Source organism: Otolemur garnettii, unplaced genomic scaffold, assembly GCF_000181295.1.
Source record: "Otolemur garnettii isolate 467f Iridium unplaced genomic scaffold, OtoGar3 scaffold00050, whole genome shotgun sequence".
NCBI lineage: Eukaryota > Metazoa > Chordata > Mammalia > Primates > Galagidae > Otolemur > Otolemur garnettii.
Window position 1 is genome coordinate 5,151,961 of NW_003852445.1, and position 20,205 is coordinate 5,172,165.

Sequence of the window (20,205 nt, forward strand, 5' to 3'; positions counted from 1 at the left end):
TGATATAGTGAGACTATGTCAAAAAAAAAAATGCTAAATGCGACCTATTCAAGTTCATAGAAACTGCAGTTACTTAGTTCAGCCAAAAACAATTCATTCAGCGTGGATGTTGCAGAAGTCTTTTTGTATTATCATTACCTTAATATGAAATGATTGTTCATCAGTTGTTGTAATGGGAAAGGAAAATGATGAATGTCAAATTTAGCCCTTTATTATATGAGGTACTATGGATGACATAGGGGAGTATAAGAAGTGATAAATGGGAATTAGAGGAATATTAGAAGGATCATAAGGGTGGTAACTATAATAAAAGATAGAGATGATAAATGCATTGAATTCACAAGAAGATGTAGCCTTTACGTTACCCAGTAATGTTGGAGGTTTCAGTTTTCCACATCCTCATCAACATTTGTTATTTTGTTGTATTTAAATTTATCACAGTTCTAGTGGATGTTAAGTGGTTATCACATTGTGATTTTAGTTGTATTTCCCTAATAACTGATGTTGTTGAAGATCTTCTTTTTCCTTTTCTTTTCTTTCATTGTTGGGGATTCATTGAGGGTACAGAGAACCAGGTTACACTGATTGCCATTGTTAGGTAAAGTTCCTCTTATAATTGTGCCCTGCTTCCAAAAGGTGTATCACACGTTGTGACCCCTCACCACCACCCCTCTCTCCTTCCCTCCTGTGGAACATCTTTTCAAGCGCTTTTTGGCTATTTGTTTATATCATCTTTGGAGAAATGTCTATTTAAGTTCTTTGCCCAATTTTTAATTGGCTTGTTTATCTTTTTGTTGAGTTGTAAGAATTCTTTACATTTTGTGGATATTAGACTCTTATACATGATTTGCAAATATTTTCTCTCATTCTGTAGATTGTCTTTTTCACTTTGATACAGTTCTTTGATATCAAAAGATTCAAATTATTAGTTATTTATTACTAATTCATAACTATTCATTTGTAATTATCAACCAAGTTATTAATCATGATAATGAACAGTTTTTTTCTTTGGTGCTTATGCTTAGGTGTTATCTACGAATCCATTGTCTTAGGGCAGCGCCTGTGGCCCAGTGGGTAGGGCATTGGCCCCATAGACTGAGGGTGGTGGGTTTCAACCTGGCCCTGACCAAACTGCACCAAAACATAGCTGGGCATTGTGGCAGTCACCTGTAGTCCCAGCTACTTGGGAGGCTGAGGCGAGAGAATCCTCTAAATCCAGGAGTTGGAGGTTGCTGTGAGCTGTGACGCCATGTACTCTATGAGGGTGACAAAGTAAGACTATCTCTTAAAAAAAAATAAGAATAAGAATCCATTGTCAAATTGAAGATCATAAAGATTTACATCTATATTTTTTATAAAAGATTTACATTTTAGACCTTCTATTTAGATCTTTGGTCCATTTTAAATTAATTTTTGTATGTGGTGTAAGGCCAGAGTCCAACTTTATTCTTTTTGTATGTGGATATCTGTTTGTTCCGGTATCATATTTTGAAGAGACTGTTCTTTCTCCCATTGAAAGATCTTGCCACCCTTGTCAAAAATCAGTTTGATGATAGATAAATAAGTGGGTTCATTTATAGACACTAATTCTTATAAAGAATATGTCTGTTCTTTTTGTTGTTTGCTCATTTTCACGACAGTCTCATTCTGTTGCCCTGGATAGAGTGCTCTTGCATCATAACTCACAGCAACCTCATTCTTAGACCCAAGTGATCCTCTTCTTCAGCCTCTACAGTAACTGGGACTTAGGCACTCTCCTAACACCTGGCTAGTTTTTTGGTTTAGTAGATATAGGGTCTCCCTCTTACTCAAGTTGATTTCATACTACTAGTAGAGTTCAAGCAATCCTTGGTCTCCCAGAGGGCTACAGGTGTGAGCCACCTCACTTGGCTATATATGTCTGTTCTAATGCCAGTGCTCAGTGTTTGATTACCGTAACTTCGTAGTAGGTTTTGAAGTCAGGCAAATAGAAGTCCTAAAGTCTCCTTGAATACCAGAAGCTTAAAAAAGAAAAGGAAGAAGTAAAAAATTAGTCTTTGCTGATTATCTCTGTATGGTGGCACAGGCCCTTAACTTCCTTACCCTTTGCTTTCTGCTTGTTCCGAACCTAAAGATCAGTCAAAACTTTTGTGTGTGTGTGTGTGTGTGTGTGTGTGTAGAGACAGAGTCTCACTTTTTCGCCCTTGGTAGAGTGCAGCGGAGTTCTCTAGCAACCTCCAACTCCTAGGCTTAGGTGATTCTTCTGCCTCAGCTTCCCAAGTAGCTGGGACTACAGGTGCTGGCCACAACACCCAGCTATTTTTTGTTGCAGTTTGGCCAGGGCTAGGTTTGAACCCGCCACCCTCGGTATATGGGGCCGGCGCCCTACTCACTGAGCCACAGGTGCCTCCTGATCAGTCAAAACTTATAGTCTTTCAGGTATTTTCTGAAGGTGTACCCTGTTTTGGATATGTATATGGCTTATCTAAATTCCCCAGATCAAAATTGAATTTTGATCTGATTCCTTAAGGCAGTGGTTCTCAACCTTCCTAATGCCACGACCCTTTAATGCAGCTTCTCTTGTTGTGGTGACCACCAACCATAAAATTATTTTTGTTGCTACTTCATGACTGTAATTTTGCTACCATTATGAATCGTGATGTAAATATCTGATATGCAGGTTGTATTTTCATTGTTACAAAGGGGTCTCAGTCACAGGTTGAGAACTGCTGCCTTAAGGAAACTTTTCCCGCAGATTCTTTAGGGCACCTGTTGTTGGCCTAATGCGTAATAGATTGTCTCCTCTGCATGGCAGCTGGTTGTTTATTTTTCTTTAAATGTGTTTGAGGGATTCAAATACAGTCCTTATTATACCTCCCCAACTAGTTAGAACGGACAGAACTCAATTCTTTGAGACTAAGGTTTGTGCCATTCCCATTATAACCAGTGGCTAGGAACCTACCTTGAACATGTGGACTACCTACTTCAAGCTCAAGGAGAAGTGAGAGCAGTTAGGAGGATGGCAAGTTGCCTTCAGGCTTTGCTTGTCACTTAAACCTTTGACCATTTTCTAGAGTTCTGGCAATTTAATTATGACAGAAAATCTTAGCCTTTCAGTGTTTCTGTCAAGGGAAGGGCCTTCGGAGGTATTTTCATTGCCATTTTCATTTTACTGTTCTAACGAAACTATCCAAAAATTTAAAATTACAAATGTGACTTGCATTTTATTTCTATTGGACAGCAGTGCGTAGGGTATTAAATTTCCAGTGAAATTGAGTCAATTTATGTTTTATTTGGACAGGAAAAAAATGTTTTAAAATTTTAAGGTCCCATAATTGTACAGTTGAATTAGGATCAGCTATTTGCTGTTATGCTTTTTATTTCCAGGCTAGGGTGACTTTTTTAGAAGTCTCTAAACTACCTTCTATAGGATGAATTTACTAACATTGTGTAATTATGTACCTACATCATTAATGGTTCCTAAATTTTGATTGGATTCTAACTTAAGTCATCTTTTGCTGTCCATGTCTCTTCAAAGCTACTCTTGATAGATACTTATAAGAAGAGATGAGCATTTTTTATGCTGCTTTATCTGATTTTTCTTTGTTATTTCTGGATTTAATCATGCAAATGTTTATTAAATGACTGTTTTGTGGAGATAAACATGTTTTAGCCATATTCACAACACTCAAATGTTTGGTGATTTTTGATACGGTATGTGGAGGTATTTCCTGTTTTCCTGCAGATTATTCTGATTAATATGGGTCTCACTGACCCCATATCTTTTAAGTATCCCCAGACTGGTTGCCTGATTATGAAGAACTGACATTGTAGATACTCAGAGTTGACAGCTTACCTTTGTTATTCTTCAGTTCCCAGCTGTTAAATGTGAAGGTAAAGCTGCATTCTAAAACTTGCCTTTACCCATGTTTGGAAAAACTAGTGCTCTTACCAGTTCCAAATGAGTTACATGTACAGAACCTTAAAGAAGGAGTTGGCAACAGATTCCAAAGTTGTAGATACTAAAGCTAAAGTGTTCTGCTGGCTTTCTTGGTGAAAGCCCCTTTCTATTGCTGACAATGAAAAAATTTCATTCTCAAGAGGATTACCAAATTTCCCTAAAGAGAGGATGCTGACCTCTCACTGAATACTCTTGTCATTGGCCTGAAGAGTGTAGAGTATTATACTTTATTTTAGTCATAAATCCACAATTGTCATTACTATTTCTGGTAGCACAGATAATACCAGGCAGTAGTATTTTACTAAAGACAGTGAGAAACAAAAGGAATAGACTCCTATGCATTCTTCCCACCTGGTAAAAAGTAACTTCTCATATAACTTTATAAAGTAAAAAATGGAAACAGTATCCACAGTTAGGTTTAAACAAGATTTACTAACCACAGCTAAACATCAACTATCAATTATCTCAGCCATTCATTTATTTTTTGAGGCAGAGTCTCACTCTGGCACCCTGAGTAGAGAGCTATAGTGTCATAGCTCACAGCAACCTTAAGTCCTTGAGCTCAAGAGATCTTGCCCCAGTTTTTTTCTGTTTTTAGTTGAGATAGGGATCTTGCTCTTGCTCAGGCTTATCTCAAACTTTTGAGCTCAAGCATTCCACCCAGGTGTTAGGGTGCCTGTAGTTCCTGCTACTGGGGAGACTGAGGAAAGAGGATCACTTGGGTCTAAGAATCGGAGGTTGCTGTGAGTTAAGGTGTTACAGCACTCCATCCAGGGCAACAGACTGAGGCTCTATCACAAAAATGAACAATCAGCCTTGGCTTCCCAGAGTGCTAGGATTAGAGGCATGAGCCACCACACCTAATGTACTCAGCCTTTTACCTTACTGCATGGAAACATTTACAGAAGGTACATAACCTAATCACAGGCAACAGGGAAGACTTCCTGAAAGTAAGAAATACAATAGGATAATGGTTGACAAGTTAAAGATCATCCATTTTTTATTTTGCATCTATAAGAATACCTCCTCTCCGAGAAAGTTGTGACTTCTTTCAAAGAGTAGAAGTTACATTTTTCTTATTACCCAGGAACTCCTCTCATGCATCTCTTTCCTTCTTAAAATCTAGTTCTCTGAAATTCCTTTTCTTGCCTGTCTACTTTCTGAGTTCACATCTCCTTTCTTAGGACATGTATATTTTTGTATTATATATCAAACAGGAGAATGCCCAAAGTTTTTCAGGAAAGCCCTTATTACCCATTTATCTCATAATTTCCACAGGGTAACCACTTTAATAAGAAGAGCCCAACATGTTTAAAAGAAACACATGCATGTGATGTGATTTGTGAGATACTATTCTGTAGAAGTATATGGAAAGGATTGGGATGCCAGGCCTTATCTGAGCAAGTCAGTGTGACGGGGAGAACTATAAATTGTAAATTTGTTGATTCTTTCTAAGTTGATGGAAGAGGGGGGTGTATTGTGTAGGGCCTTGACATTACGAAAGGGAACAAAACTATTAAAGTCAATCTGTATACCACTGAAAACTAGATATACAAAATTGCTAACTCCTTTTACAGAAACAGTTGCCATTTTGAGTTCATAGCCCTTGCAGGATTGTGTGTGTGTGAGCGTTAAGTATTAGGTGAATTGATTTTTGAATGAGTAATATATAACATATAAAACTCAAAAACTGTAAAAGACTATTTAACAAAAAGAAAACTATCTCTGTACGTTTATCTGATTTCTTCTTATTAGAGAGGCAGTTACCAGTTTTATTGTGTGAAGATTCAGTTCATACACAAGTGTAACTGTGTATGTCTTTCCCCCCACAAATAGTGTCGTACAAACATGTACCTTTGTTTTCTTTAGTTCAAACTCATGTTGTTCAACTAAATGTGTACTTTAAAAAAATAATAGAACTTGGAGATCGGCTCATGTGGCAACATAAAGAGCTTCCTCATTTTGTCATCACCATATAGTATTCCATTGAATAGGTGTTTCATAATTCAGTTAGTTCCCTGTTTCTCATTTTGGTTGCCTTTTGTTGTTATTGTTGTTGCTGAAGCAGTGCTTCTCTTTAAATTGCTTATCGAGGTATAATTTTATACATGTAAAAAGAAATGAACGAAAGTATAGTTTGCTAAGACAGAGAATATGTGCACCTTAAATCTTGGTAGTTATTTCCAAAAGACCCTACAAACATGTCATACTAATTTATACCTCCACACCCTCACTGACTCCTGCGTTAACAAATGTCTTGGTATTTGGTCATCTTTTTAAAATTTGCATTCCTCTTATTGTGAATAATGTTAAGTTTCTTTTTATATATTTCATGGCATTTATTTTTATTCATGAGCTTTGTCTATTTTTCCTCTGGGTTATCTTTTTTCAGTGATTTTTTTAAAGAGTTATAGTTAGGGTAATATCCTTTATTCTGTTTGTGGTAGAATAATGTGTTTGACCCCTCACCAAAGATTTCCTTGCCCTAATTCCCAGAACCTGTGAATATGTTAGGACTTTGCAAGTATAATTGAAATTAAGAAATTTTGACTTGGTGCCTATAGCACAGTGGTTTTGGCACCATACATAGTGTGGGTTCGAACCTGGCCTGGGCCAGCTAAACAACTGCAACAACAGAAAAATGCCTGGGTGCTGTGGCGGGCTTCTGTGGTCCTAGCTACTTGGGAGGCTGAGTCAGGTGAATCGCCTAAGCCCAACAGTTTGAGGTTGCTGTGAGCTGTGACACCACGGCATTCTACCCAGGGCTATAGATTGAGACTCTGTCTCAAAAAAAATAAAATTAAATTAAGAAAATTTTATATAGAGAAATTATCCTGGATTATCTGGATGGACCTAGTCCAGCCACATGAGTTCTTAAAAGTAGAGAACGTTTCCCAACTGTCAGAGAAGGATATGACTACAGAAGGCAGCTCAGAAGCAAAGTACCTGGTTTTGAAGGTAGAAAAAGAGGGCAGTGAGCCTAGGAATGTGGATAGCCTCTAGGAACTGGAAACGGTTTCTCCTCTAGAACCCCTTGAAAGGAATGCAGTGCTGCCAACATCTTGATTTTAGCCCAGTGAAAGGAACACTTAGGCTTTCAATTCAACAGAAGTGTGTAAATTTTCATAGTTTTACTCCATAACACATGTGGCAATTTGTTAAGACAGTAATACAAAACTAACACATACATTATAACTTTTTTCCTCTCAATTTGTTACTTTTATCATTTGTCTTTATTGTTTATGATGTTTTTCTTTGTAGGAATGTGTTCATAGTTGAACTTATCCTTCTACATTTTTTGTTATGTTTTGTTTGTTTGTTTGGTTTGAACCTGCCACTTCCGGTATGTGGGGCCAGCACCCTACTCCTTGAGCCACGGGCGCTGCCCCTATCCGTCTACATTTTAATGGCCTCTGAATCTTAGGTCTTTCCCACTATAAGATTATTTTTAAATGTCCCATATTTTATTCTAATGCTTTAATCTCTTCATGAACTCAAGTGTTAATATCAACTCCCTCTCATCTATGTTTTGATCTCTTGCTGTAGTGAATACTTTTTGTAGTTCAGTTCTTCTGATAGAGATCTAGAAAGCCTCACAGTGAAATCACAGTATGGGTGCTGATAATTAGAGAGTAATGGAGAATGGACTGTAGTGGTACCAGAAGGCAGGGAACATATAAAGTAGTTACAGTTTGAACTACTTTGGTAGGTTGATGATACTGTCTAGTGGAACCTAGAAGGGATGAAGATTGATTCTAAAGAGGTAGTATATGAAAACCTCTACTCAGCCCTCATATTTTGGTTTTATTTCTCCTCGTGGACGATTTGCCAAATGCCTAAGAGTTGGCTAGGTTTATGTGCTTCCGTCGTCATCCAGCACTTTGTGGAAGTATTAGATAACTGATATTTGATATTTCACTGTGGTTAATAATTCATCTGAGAGAGGATTATCTTCTGGGTTTGTTATATATAAAACCATCATAAATACAGAGTGGGACAAACTTAAGACAATTTCAAAATTCAGGTACTGTAACATATGAAGTTGACTTAGTATCTCAAGTCATTCCAGTAACTTTATTGTGTACCTATGAGCCACACACAATGCTAAGTTAGCACTTTACATTCATATTCTCATTTACTGCTCATAACATTGCAATAAATACAGTTATTATGTCCATTTTATATATCAGGAAAATGGGGGTACAAAGAGCGTAAGTTCTTTGTCCAAGAATATAACTTCTAAGTGGTAGCACTGCCTCAGTGCTTAAAGAATAATTCAGACCCCCATCTTTCTAATCAAACTCAGTTCTTTACTTCTTTAAGATGGAGAAATACCTACCTCATTAGGGCTGATGAAGTACAATTTTCTTTATGCTCTTGCTCGTAAATCTTTTAAAGTATAAATGAGAATTTTTTTTCTCTTACTGTTATCCTGTGGTCTCATCATTAAGAGAGTACTAACCTTGACCTTTGTTTCCTCCTCTGCTTATGTCTACCATTATCTTTTGAACTTAATATTGGTTCTTAAAGATGACATAGTGTCATACTCCCTCCATGGCATATCCTTTACCTTTTATCCACGTGATGATATGCTGTTAGTCAAAACCCACATCAAATATGAATATCAGCAATCTCCTATATTCCCACTTTGTAGTAATATATCTTTGCCTACTAGATTATGAGCTTCTATAGGGAAGATACCATAAATTTGCATTTTTGTTTATGTAGCATAAATTCTCAGTGGTTAAGTGAATAGATATGAATGGATAGTAAGTGGTTATCTTCAGATTGTCTACATTTAAAAAGTAAGTACTTAAACTGTGAAGTGTTGTATCATGCTAAGCTACTTCTATTAAATGCTTCACCTTTTCTTCTCTACTCAGTCTTTACAATAACGTTTAATAATTGGATGGTGAATGTTTACTTAAAATATACTGTGGAGAGCAAAAGGATGTTTTATCATTATTAGCATCCCTCACTGGAAAAATGGTTCTTGTTCTGTACAAATCTTAAAGAGAGCCTAAGAATTTTCTCTGTTAGAGGGGGTGTTTTATTTTGGTACTGTTGTAGTTAGAAATGGAAAATATTTATCTATGTCTTCTGTGTACAGATTGGTTTTGTATCCTCAAGTTTCTCCTCACTTTTATGTTAGATTCCTATTGCTTCTATAACAAATTACCATAAATTTAGCACCTTAAAATAATGTATTATAGTCTGGAGTTGAGAAACTCAAATGGGTCTCAACTGGGCTAAAGTCAAAGTATTGGTTGGGTTTGTAACAGAAAAGAGAGAGGTATAGAGAAAAGAGAAAGGCAAAAGATAGAATTTATTTTAGAATTGTTAAGCTTAGGAACAGTCAGCCAAAATATTATAAGGGACCAGCAGTCAATTAGAAATTATTAAGGAACAGATCTGCTCAAGAGCCATAAGTGTACGAGTCATTTGGTGTACCAGTGATTTTTATGTTGGCAGGCCTGGATAATGATTGATAGAATTGAAATTGCGATTGAGGCTATGTACTGTCTGTCACCCATGTAGAAAATACTGATATAGCTACAATTTTAGGGATTCACAGTCCCTCCCAAGGGTTTGTAAACTTAAGGTTAAGCATTTTTGGTCTTAGAGGTAAAGATCCTCTGCTGTATATGTTTAGATCCTATAATTTATAGATTAATTAAGGTAACATGTTGCAAATTAGTTACTTGAGTGCTAGTTTAGTGGAGTTATATAGCATATTCTCTCAAGTAAACCATAAAATTATTACACTTAGAAGGGAACAAAAACATGTCAAGTAATACAGTCGTGTGTTGCTTAACTATGGGTATATGTTTTGAAAAGTACATTAGGTGATTTTGTGTGTATTTATACAAACCTAGATGCTATAGCCTACTATATGCCTGTTGCTTCATTAACAAAATGAAGCTGTACAGGACATTATTGTACTGTAGGCACATGTAACAGTACAGCACAATGATTACGTATTTGTATATCTAAACACAAAAGGTATGGTAAAAATACAGTATTATAATCTTATGGAACCCTCATCATATTTGGGGTGTATTGTTGTCCTGAACATAATTATGCAACACATGACTGTATTTTGGAAATGAAACCAGTATAAGAACAACTAGAATTCCATAGTAGTAAATATTGTGCTATAGTGCCTGTCACTTTTTTTTCCATTTACTTAGTTGAATGAAATACATGTTATGCTTAACATATTAGCTAGTAAGAAGGTTAGGGAACAGATAGAATTTTGATTTAAAAACATCATGAACAAATATTATTTTACTTCATACTAACAAAATTAAACTAGTTAACATAAGTACTGTAAGTTTGTGAAAATATTCTGTACTATAATGCATGTGTAGTCTACAGTATCAAGAAATTATCTGGCTTCTTGGTATATTCTGGTCTCTCTCAAGAGTCTGTATGTTCCCTAAGGAGCTTAAAAATCAAATATCTTAAGTATTTTAAACCTGATTTTTCCTTATAATGGACATATAAAATAAGGAGAAAACATTTGATAAAATCTCTATACTGTTTTTCCAGCAGTTCAGAGGGTATATGGTAGGCTTGGTAGTCACCAAAGCAAGACAGTTCTGCAAGGCAGAAAAGAAACTAAGAAATAAGGCTAAGGACACTTTGCATTTTAGGTGGTTAAAACTATTAGGACTTGTAAAATTTTCTATAACTATATCCTTAATTTGATAACTGTTTTACCAATATGCAAATTTTTATGCTACCTTAATATATATTTGTCAACAAAATACAATAAAGTATAACTTTAGAGTTATTTTGGTTTATGTATAATGCAGTACTGCTATTTCAAAGGAAACTACATGGATTAGTACAACTAAGGCAAAATTTGTTTTTACGTTTGTTTATATTCTTTTGCCTTTAAGTTTATTAAAATACCAGTTGAAAATTTTAAAAGATGAAGGTAAAGATGGATATTATGTTTATTTATCATAGAGGTACTTACTCTAGCCTATCCTGGAGGAAGAATTACAGTTGTGATTTACCGTGACCTAGCCTTTCATACCCATACCTCCTCTGACCAGATTTGTGAGTCAAAGTTTGACGAGAATTGGGCCCATGTGAGAATGAGCCTCTGACTAAATAATTAAAAAACTGAGACAGAATAGTCATCTTTAAGCTAAAACCTTTCAGAGTTTCTATATAAAAGTTATTGTGACCCCAATGATAAAGAATTATGGTTTACCATGTTGATTTTATTATTTTCCAGGATTACCTGGCTTTGAATTACCAGGTTGACACCTTATTCAATTTCCAGTGCTTTGGTATCATAATAATGCTTATGTGTATATTGTATGTTAAGCATTGTTCACATTTTTGAAATGTGAGTGCTGTCATTTCACAGATGAGACAGAGTTACAGAGGTTTAGTGACTTGCTCAAGATCACAAACTTAGTAAGTTACTGAGTCAAGATTCAGCTTATGAAGGTTTGACTCTATAATCCTCACTTTTTTTTTTTTTTTTTTGAGACAGAGCCTCAAGCTGTCCCCCTGGGTAGAGTGTCGTGGCATCACAGCTCACAGTAACCTCCAATTCCTGGGCTCAAGCGAGTCTCCTGCCTCAGCCTCCCAAGTAGCTGGGACCACAGGTGCCCGCCACAATGCCCAGCTATTTTTTGGTTGCAGCTGGCATTGTTGTTTGGCGGGCCCGGGCTGGACTCAGACCCGCCACCTTAGGTGTATGTGGCTGGCTCCTTAGCCATTTGAGCTGCAGGTGCTGAGCCTATAATCCTCACTTTTAACTACAACAAACACAGTGCAGCTTTAAAAGTGTAGTGTTCTCTGATGAAAGATTTGTATCCAGAACATATAATTTCTCAAAATCAATAAAAAGACAATGTAATAAAAATGGCCAAAGGACTGAAAAAAGATAAATAAGTGGCCAGTAAGCACGTGAAGCATACTCAGCATCATGAATCATCAGGGAAGTAACATTTAAACCACAATAGGATGTTCAAGTAAAATTTAAAAAACTAAAACACCATGTATTAGAAGGGATGTGGAGAACTAAATTATTATATGTTATTGATGAGAATGTGTAACAGTACAACCACTTTGGAAAAGAGTTTGTTAGTTTCTTACATAGTTACAAATGCGTCTATCCTATAACCTATTAATTCCATTACTAGGTAATTATAATATCTAAGAGAAATGAAAACATGTCTACAAAAAAACTTGTCGAAAATGTTTTAACAGCTTTGTTCATAATAGTGAACAACTAGAAACATTCCAAATGTCCATCAATGTGAGAAAGAGTAAATAATGATAATGTTTATTCCATTTGAGTACTAGAGTAAAAAAAAAACCCAAAAAAACAAAAAGAATGAACTTCTGATATAAGAAATAACATAATAATAGAGAGGAAAGTGTTAATTCTTTTTGATTCCATTTATATGAAGACCCCCAAACAGGTAAAACTAATCAATCTGTATGCTCAGCAGAAAGGGAATTTTCTGGAGTAAGGAAAAGGTTCTGTGTTTTGATTATCACATTGGTTATACATGTGTCTTTCTTCATTTGGGCTGCTGTAGCAAAATACCATAAACTAGTGAGTTTATAAAAAATTTTAAGTTGAAAAGTTCAAGAGCAAGGTGCCAGCATATTCAGTGTTTAGTGAGGGCATGTTTGCTGGCTCTTACATGGTGCCTTTTAGCTGTGTCTTCACATGGAAGGTTGAGCTGGGTTGCTAGGATGTTTTTATAACGCCATTATGAATGACCTCATCGTTACTCAGAAATCCATCACCTTGGGGATTAGGATTTCGACTATGAGATTTTGGGGGGACACACATTTGGACCATAGCAATAAGAGTATACTTTTGTCAGAGTTTGTCAATTCTGTATGTTTAAAATCGGCACATTATTTTATATAAAATTACAATGTATATAGTATACCTGAATAAACAGGTAAACACAATGATAACAGAAATGGCAATGGGCAACCTAAAACATGCACGCACACACACACACTAAGAAGCATAGAACTGTTACATAGAGCACCTCAGTTGTTGTTATTCATAATAACCAAGACAAGGTTAAGTTATATTTATTATGATTTTCTAACAAGTTAGCAGGGTATACTAGTTTTAGAAAATGTTCATTAATACTTACTATATTAAATGTTTCAGAACTAAAATGCTTACGGGTCAGTTGTATACAACATTTAGTACTTTAAACATATTTTACAGATCTTATGTAAAGAGTTGGTTATCTTGGGAAGTGATCCCAAAATGGAACTGGAATATAGTCTCTTTTAGGAATAGAGTCTGTTAGAAAGAAGGTATGAAAGATTTCTATAGACCAATTTGGCTTTCAATTAATTTAAACAGAACATTTGTCTAAGTGGTTTAGATTTCCCAGTGGGTAGAAGAAATAAAACATGTGGAGTATAAACCAAGCGTATTTGTCTCAGCATTTTATCTTTAATATATTTCAGAACTGTTAAAACTTTGAGATGCCTCAATTAAATGTGCTAAAATGTAGTAGTAATTTGTCCTGGTTATAACACTGCAGCAAAAGGACATAGACAGACAAGTCTGATGGTAACCTATGTAGTTTGACATTATTTATCCTTCACAACTTGTTCCTAGCAGTCAGATGTTCTCAAACTACTAAAGTGATGAGTTTAAATAAGAGGTCTGTAGTCTCATTTTGATGTTACTCTTCAAAACAAAGGATAATCTACAAATAGGGTAGTTTGTGGGTTTTGAACTATTTCAAGTATGCTACTTTCTGTGGACTGTCATGGAAGTAGTAAATACTTAAGTCACCACACGTTAACTAATGTCATCTTTGGTTTCTTGAATAAGACTGACAATTTTTGTTTATGGAAAAGCTAATACCTGATCTTTGCATCTATTTTAGTAATAGTTATGCACGAGTGCGAGCTGTGGTGATGACCCGAGATGACTCAAGTGGTGGATGGCTACCACTTGGAGGGAGTGGACTAAGCAGCGTCACTGTCTTCAAAGTCCCTCATCAGGAAGAGAATGGCTGTGCTGACTTTTTTATCCGTGGAGAGCGACTCAGGGACAAAATGGTAATGAATAATGTATTCTTATAACATTAGGATATTTTGTACAAAATGAATTATCTGTTTAAAATTATGATCAGTGTACTGTTATTTATGAGAATTATTTCTACCCATGAATCAATGATTACGTTTTTAGAGTTATTTTTGTGGTAAAGACACCAAAATATGACAGTTTCCTATAAGCTGGGACTCACATTAAGGTATACTTGTTAGAGGTGGAGTGTTGCTTTTCCATGTAGGTTGAATGCAGGAGAATTCATGAATAGTCACTTTGGTTATTAAATCAATTACATTCTGCCTTCCTTTTTCCCACATTCCCTACTCCAGAGATTGGCAGATTTTAATCCATAGAACAAATTCAGGCCTGCCACCTGTTTTTATATGGCCTGTGAACTAAGAATGGTTACTATATTCTTAAATGGTTGAAAAAAATTAAAGAATAATAATTATTTTGTGAAACAGAAGAATTATATGAAGTTAACCTTTCAGTCCTTTTACTTTAGTTTTATTGGAACATAGCCAAAGTCATTCATTCTCCCTATCAATTTACTTATTGTAGGCTCATAAAACTACTTGGTGCCCAGCCTAATTTTTAATATTATCTTCTATTCAGATGACTGTTTTCTTTCATGTATATATTTTAAAATTTCAGTTGAACCTTTGAAAATGTTAGTTATTTGATCTCTTTTAATTAATATAGAAGGTTCTTTAACCTTTGTTTCATTTGTGAGCCAAAACCCATCATATCAGAAAAGGCTGAGTTATGTTAGTGTCATTTCTGTATCAATGAAAAAGAAAACATATGCTTGGAAGCAAAATGAAAATAAAGTGCCAAAAATTTCTAAGACCCTTTAATATGCCTAGAATTCCTTTTAAATATATATTTGTAGAACACTTTATTTTGCACCAGTGTAATTTCTTTTGGAAATGTGTTTTAAGTTTCAAATAATTCTTTCATACGTGAACATTTTGAATATACCCTACTTTTAGTTTTGAATGTTGGCTTCTTGGTATTTTTTACTACTGAATCATTTCAGTAATTTAGAAAATTGCTTAACCTGCCTATACCCCAATTTCTTCCCCAGTTAAAGGGAGCAATCCTAAAGGCTTTCATCTTGAAAGCCTTTCAACTCTACTGTTTTATGAGGTTATGATTAAACTCGTGTTACACATTGTAATGTATCTCAGTTATCCACAGTATGTTTTTAGTATTGTAGGAAACCCCATTGAAGTCAGAGTGAATGTAATAAATTTGTCTCTATAAAAAAGTTTAAGTATGTAAAGGTGGTTCTGGCCTTGGTAGGATGGTGTCTGGCATATACTAATGCTTTTTTTTTTTAAGCTCTGAGACATCTAAGAAAAGGCCTGTGGTGGCCTATCCCAGAGTATAATGCTTCCAGTCTCAACTAAGGATAACTGGGAAATGTTGTTAGATAAGAAGTTGTAACTTTTAGAGACTGAGTAAAAGAGTGAGGATCTAAATTTTGTTATCTTGTAGTGAAACTTGTTTTAAATAACAATAGAAAAGTTGAAGAAAGGAGTTAAAGTATGGAGTAAGAGTTGGAGGGAAGAGCTTGCTAAAAGTATAACAAGGAACAGAAGGCCTAGATATGAAATAATTAAAAAAATTAGTGAAACAGAATATTGCATCTAATGAAGATGAAGTGTTTACTTCAGGATAATAAGGGACCAAATATGTATAACTAGGAGTGAGGCTGATCAGAAATAGCTCAGTTTGATGAATTAGGTGATCATTCAGAGTATGACTTTAACATAAAGCCAGAGGAAATAAATGTGGAATTCAAACACAACACAAATTCATTACTTATAATAGGGCTTAAACTAGGTCTAGGGTGGAGAATTATGGTAAACTAACAAGAAAATAGATTATTCTCCTGGAAGTACTGACTAGGAATCAGAGCACCTGTTATTTCACTTAACTTTTTCTCCTTGAGGAACCTTGTTATCTGTGCAACAGGGATCGTGCCTTAGTGTAGGCATGTTGAAAGAGTTGCCATCTTTTTTAAAGGAGTTAGCTATAGTAAAGCATTCTAGGTTATGGGGACTTGTATGATCAAAGGCAGAAGCAATTACTCATGGCTACAGATTAAAATAGCAAAGTCTTAAGGAGTCCCAAAACAACTGGTTCTGAAAAGCTCAGTAGAATTGAACTACACATCCTTTCTTTTTTCATTATTACTGCATTTGGGGGCTTATTAATGTTCATTTCTATATATGTATAGATTGATTGATTGACTTTATATTAATCAGTTTTTTCTGAGTTCTAGTTACTTATTTTTTTTTTTTTTAAAGAAGTACTCTCTGGTGATTGAGTCTGAATCTATAAAGTCCCTGCTAAATTAATGATAGCTTACTTTTAAAAGCCTTCTCATTGAATAAACAGTGCATTTTAGTAGTCGTTCTTATGTAATGATTGTATAAAAGATAATGAGCTAAAATCTGTTTTGTATCTGTTTTGCCTATCAGTCATGTCTTTGAATCCACTACCCTACATGAATTCTAGAATTAAGATTCTTGTTCCTCATACTCCATGCATAAAACCTGTGCCCTTTAAGAATAAATAGTAAGAAGGAGAGCATATGGCCACTTGTGGGGTTAATAAAGAAATATTAGATAATATCCTAAAAGCGTTTAAGTTAGGATACTGGTAACTATTGAAGAAGCAGTTTGTCTTTTCTCAATAATAATCTTCCTGGGCAGAGGATTTTCCAGCCTTTGATTTATAATTACTTATACTTAAAATAGGTCTTCTTATACTTCCCAAAGGTTATACTAACTACCCTTATAGGAAAGGGGGCACAAATAAAGAGAAGGCTGCCAGGACTTTTTCAAGAAGACATTATTTTGTGTAATTGAACCAATATTCATTCATTTTATTCATTCATTCACTCACTTAAAGTGATTAAATAAGATTATTTCCTGTGATGCTTACTTAAAACTTATTTTCCTTTATGAAATTCTTAAAAAAGCAGATTTTATTTTCTATGTTATCATTTTGATATTCTGACTTAGAGCTTTTCAACCTGTGTGCACAAATTGTTAAAGTAGCTGTAACCTCCAGACCTGCTGCCTTGTAATGTTACTTTTCTTTGAGTGCCTAAGGAGAAAAGAGTTGGAAAGCACTGCTCTACCTAATTAGCTTTCATGCTTTTTGATGATAGAAAAGAATTTGAAAGAAACACCAGGCTTTGGGGTTATAGCCTAAAAAAATGAAAGTACTACCTTTCTTGTAGACATTTCAGGCTGAAATTGTCTTTATCAAGAACAGATTCTTCTGGCTCGGCACCTGTGGCTCAAGTGGCTAAGGTGGTGGGTTCGAATCCCCAGCCTGGACCCGCCAAACAACAATGATGGCTGCAACCAAAAAACAGCCGGGCGTTGTGGCGGGTGCCTGTGGTCCCAGCTACTTGGGAGGCTGAGGCAGGAGACTCGCTTGATTCCAGGAATTGGAGGTTGCTGTGAGCTATGACGCTAAGGTACTCTACCTAGGGGGATAGCTTGAGGCTCTGTCTCAAAAAAAAAGAACAAATTCTTCAAGCATCTTTACTGATGTGTATTAGCTGTATCCTCCATTTTATTCTAAATTTTCATAGCCTTGATTCAGCTGTTGATTTATGTAGGTAATTTTTACATAGAGCTCCACATTTCCTTTCCCATAGTACAGGAACTTTCTCTTTTAAATTAGTTTTTATTACATATAGTAGTTCTTCTCTGTACAAAGGACACTATTTTATAGCTCTTTTATCAAAATAGATTGTTATTTGACCAATTGTAGCTGAATTGTGTTATGTAAATTCAAAACACTGAATTATACACCTTTAGATTCTTCAGAAGTACCTGAACTATTCTTACTTCCCTTAGAAGTCATTTTTCTATCACCATATATATAAGTCCCATTATCGATTCTGTGTCAATAGAAACAAAATTTTTGCTGAAATATCTAACCACAGTTTTAATTGCTGTGGGGATCTAAAATTGCTCATTAAAAAGTTTATATGGCGGTAGCACCCATAGCTCAGTGGGTGGGGCGCTGGCCACATAGAGCAATGACGTACAGCCGGGGCCAGCTAAACAGCAGTGACAACTGCAACAAAAAAAGACCAGGGCATTGTGGCAGTCGCCTGTAGTCCCAGCTATTGGGGAGGCTGAGGCAAGAGAATCTCTTAAGTCCAAGAGTTTGAGGTTGCTGTGAGCTGTGATGCAATGGCATTCTATTAAGGGCAATATAACAAGACTCTTTCTCCAAAAAAAAAAGTTTATATAGTGGACAAAAAAATAGTGTAAATTTGCTAAAGTTATACTTTTTAAAGCATATTGTGTGCTAAGATGATAAAAGATGGAATGGGTTAAGTATAGTATCAACAGTGGTCTGATTTCTTTTCTGAATGTATTTATGTTCATTCTTTTTTTGTGAGGTTTTTGTTTCTACTCCTTATCTTAAACATTGTTATTGTTATTAAATTTTAAGCCTTTTTAATTTTGTGAGGGCAAAAAATGGAATCCTAATCATGTTGATGTAAAAAAATAAAATAAAAAAGAAATATACGGTAGGAATCTTTCAAAACACCTGAATTACTGAAGATGCTCGGTGGAAACAAGAAAATGCAAGGTCAAAAAAAACTACCTTTAGAAAACTTAAGAGCGACAAAGGTAATATTGTAATTAAAAGCAGGAAATAGTTCTAGGTTAGGAAGTTGCCAAAGAGACTAAGGCAGGGGTCCTCAGACTTTTTAAACAGGGAGCTGGTTCACTATCTCTCAGACCGTTGGAGGGCCAGCTGCGGCTCCGTGTCGAGTTGGCCGCTGAGCAGGACAGGCAGCAGCAGCAGAAACACCCAGCAGGCCAGATAAATATCGGGCGGGCCACATGTGTGGCCCATGGGCCATAGTTTGAGGACACCTGGACTAAGGAATCATTTTTAGGATTAATAAGTAATTAGGTTATAGATAAAATTTTTCTGTAGAAATTAAAGTGCCTTTAAGATAATGAGTCTATTGTTTAAAAGAAACACATTTCTTTCGGTGTCTTTCCAGTTGTTGGAGCCTAATCCAGAATTGGAATATTTGTTTTCTAGTTAGACAATAAAGTAGTTATAATGTATCAGTAGCTTTATTTGAAATGAGACTTACCTCCTTTCTATCAAGGGGAAATCTTAAAAGACCAGGGAAACGTCTTTCTGTCATGGGTTGAACTTTATAAAAGTACAGAACAAAAATTTCCTGCTAAGCTTTTGTCTGTGACACTGAATTATTCCATTGTGAAACCTCAGTCCTTCTATAGAAATGCTCCTCCACTAAAAAGTAATTGCCTTAACTAGTTTTTCCTTAGGAGTCAGCCTTCGTAGCAGTTTTGTCTCTTAAAAGATACAAGGTTCTTAAAAAATATATTTATTAGGTTCTATCTACAATAATACCACAGAGTTAAGAGTAGAGATGACACAGCGTTTTTATTGTTACTGCCCTTACAAGTTATTACTCTATCACCCATATACATAAGTCCCATTGTTGATTGTTGATTCTATGTCCCATTCATATCACCATCCTCTAGCTTTTATTTTCATCTGCCGACCTTAGAGTTCCTTCCCATAGCCAGCTTTTCCACATCTGAGCCTCATCATCATTTTTGGCCACTTTTCTTTGCAGTCTTGACCTTGTGTTCTTCATTTGAGCAAGCTACTTTCTTGGATCTAGTTGTTATCCAGAACTATTCCATTTGAGGAATTTTATATTTCCTGTCATTTCTTTTTTGTTCTCCTTGTACTGCTCTACAATTTCATGTCTTTTACTTTTTGACTCCAATTTTATCCTCATTTCTCTAGGTACCTCTGGCTTCAGTATCTTTATCATTTTCTTTTTTAATTCAATCTAAATTTTTCCTGTCAGTCTCTTAAAGCACTCTTTCATCCATATTTCAGTAGGCAGTATATCTACTGAACTTCATTGAATCCTGCTTTCCCTTTTAGTGCTTCCTTTTTAAAGATGAGGTTTTCATTTATTCATGCAGCAAATATTGTTGAGCAGCTACTGTGTGCTAGAGACTATTCTAGGCACTGAGATAGATACATGAACAAAGATAGAAATCTCAGTTCTTGGCTCGGCGCCTATAGCTCAACCGGCTAAGGCGCCAGCCACGTACACCTAAGGTGGTGGGTTCGAATCCCCAGCCCGGACCCG

General features: G+C 35.6%; 1 protein-coding gene across 1 annotated transcript in view; it reads left to right on the top strand.

Moving 5' to 3' along the window:
- Positions 1 to 20,205, top strand: part of SPRED1 (sprouty related EVH1 domain containing 1) — a 114,260-nt gene that overhangs the window by 45,306 nt on the left and 48,749 nt on the right. Inside the window, exon 2 of the mRNA XM_003791698.3 lies at positions 13,843 to 14,017. Coding sequence (XP_003791746.1) covers positions 13,843 to 14,017 — 175 coding nt within the window. The remainder of the gene's footprint in view (positions 1 to 13,842; positions 14,018 to 20,205) is intronic.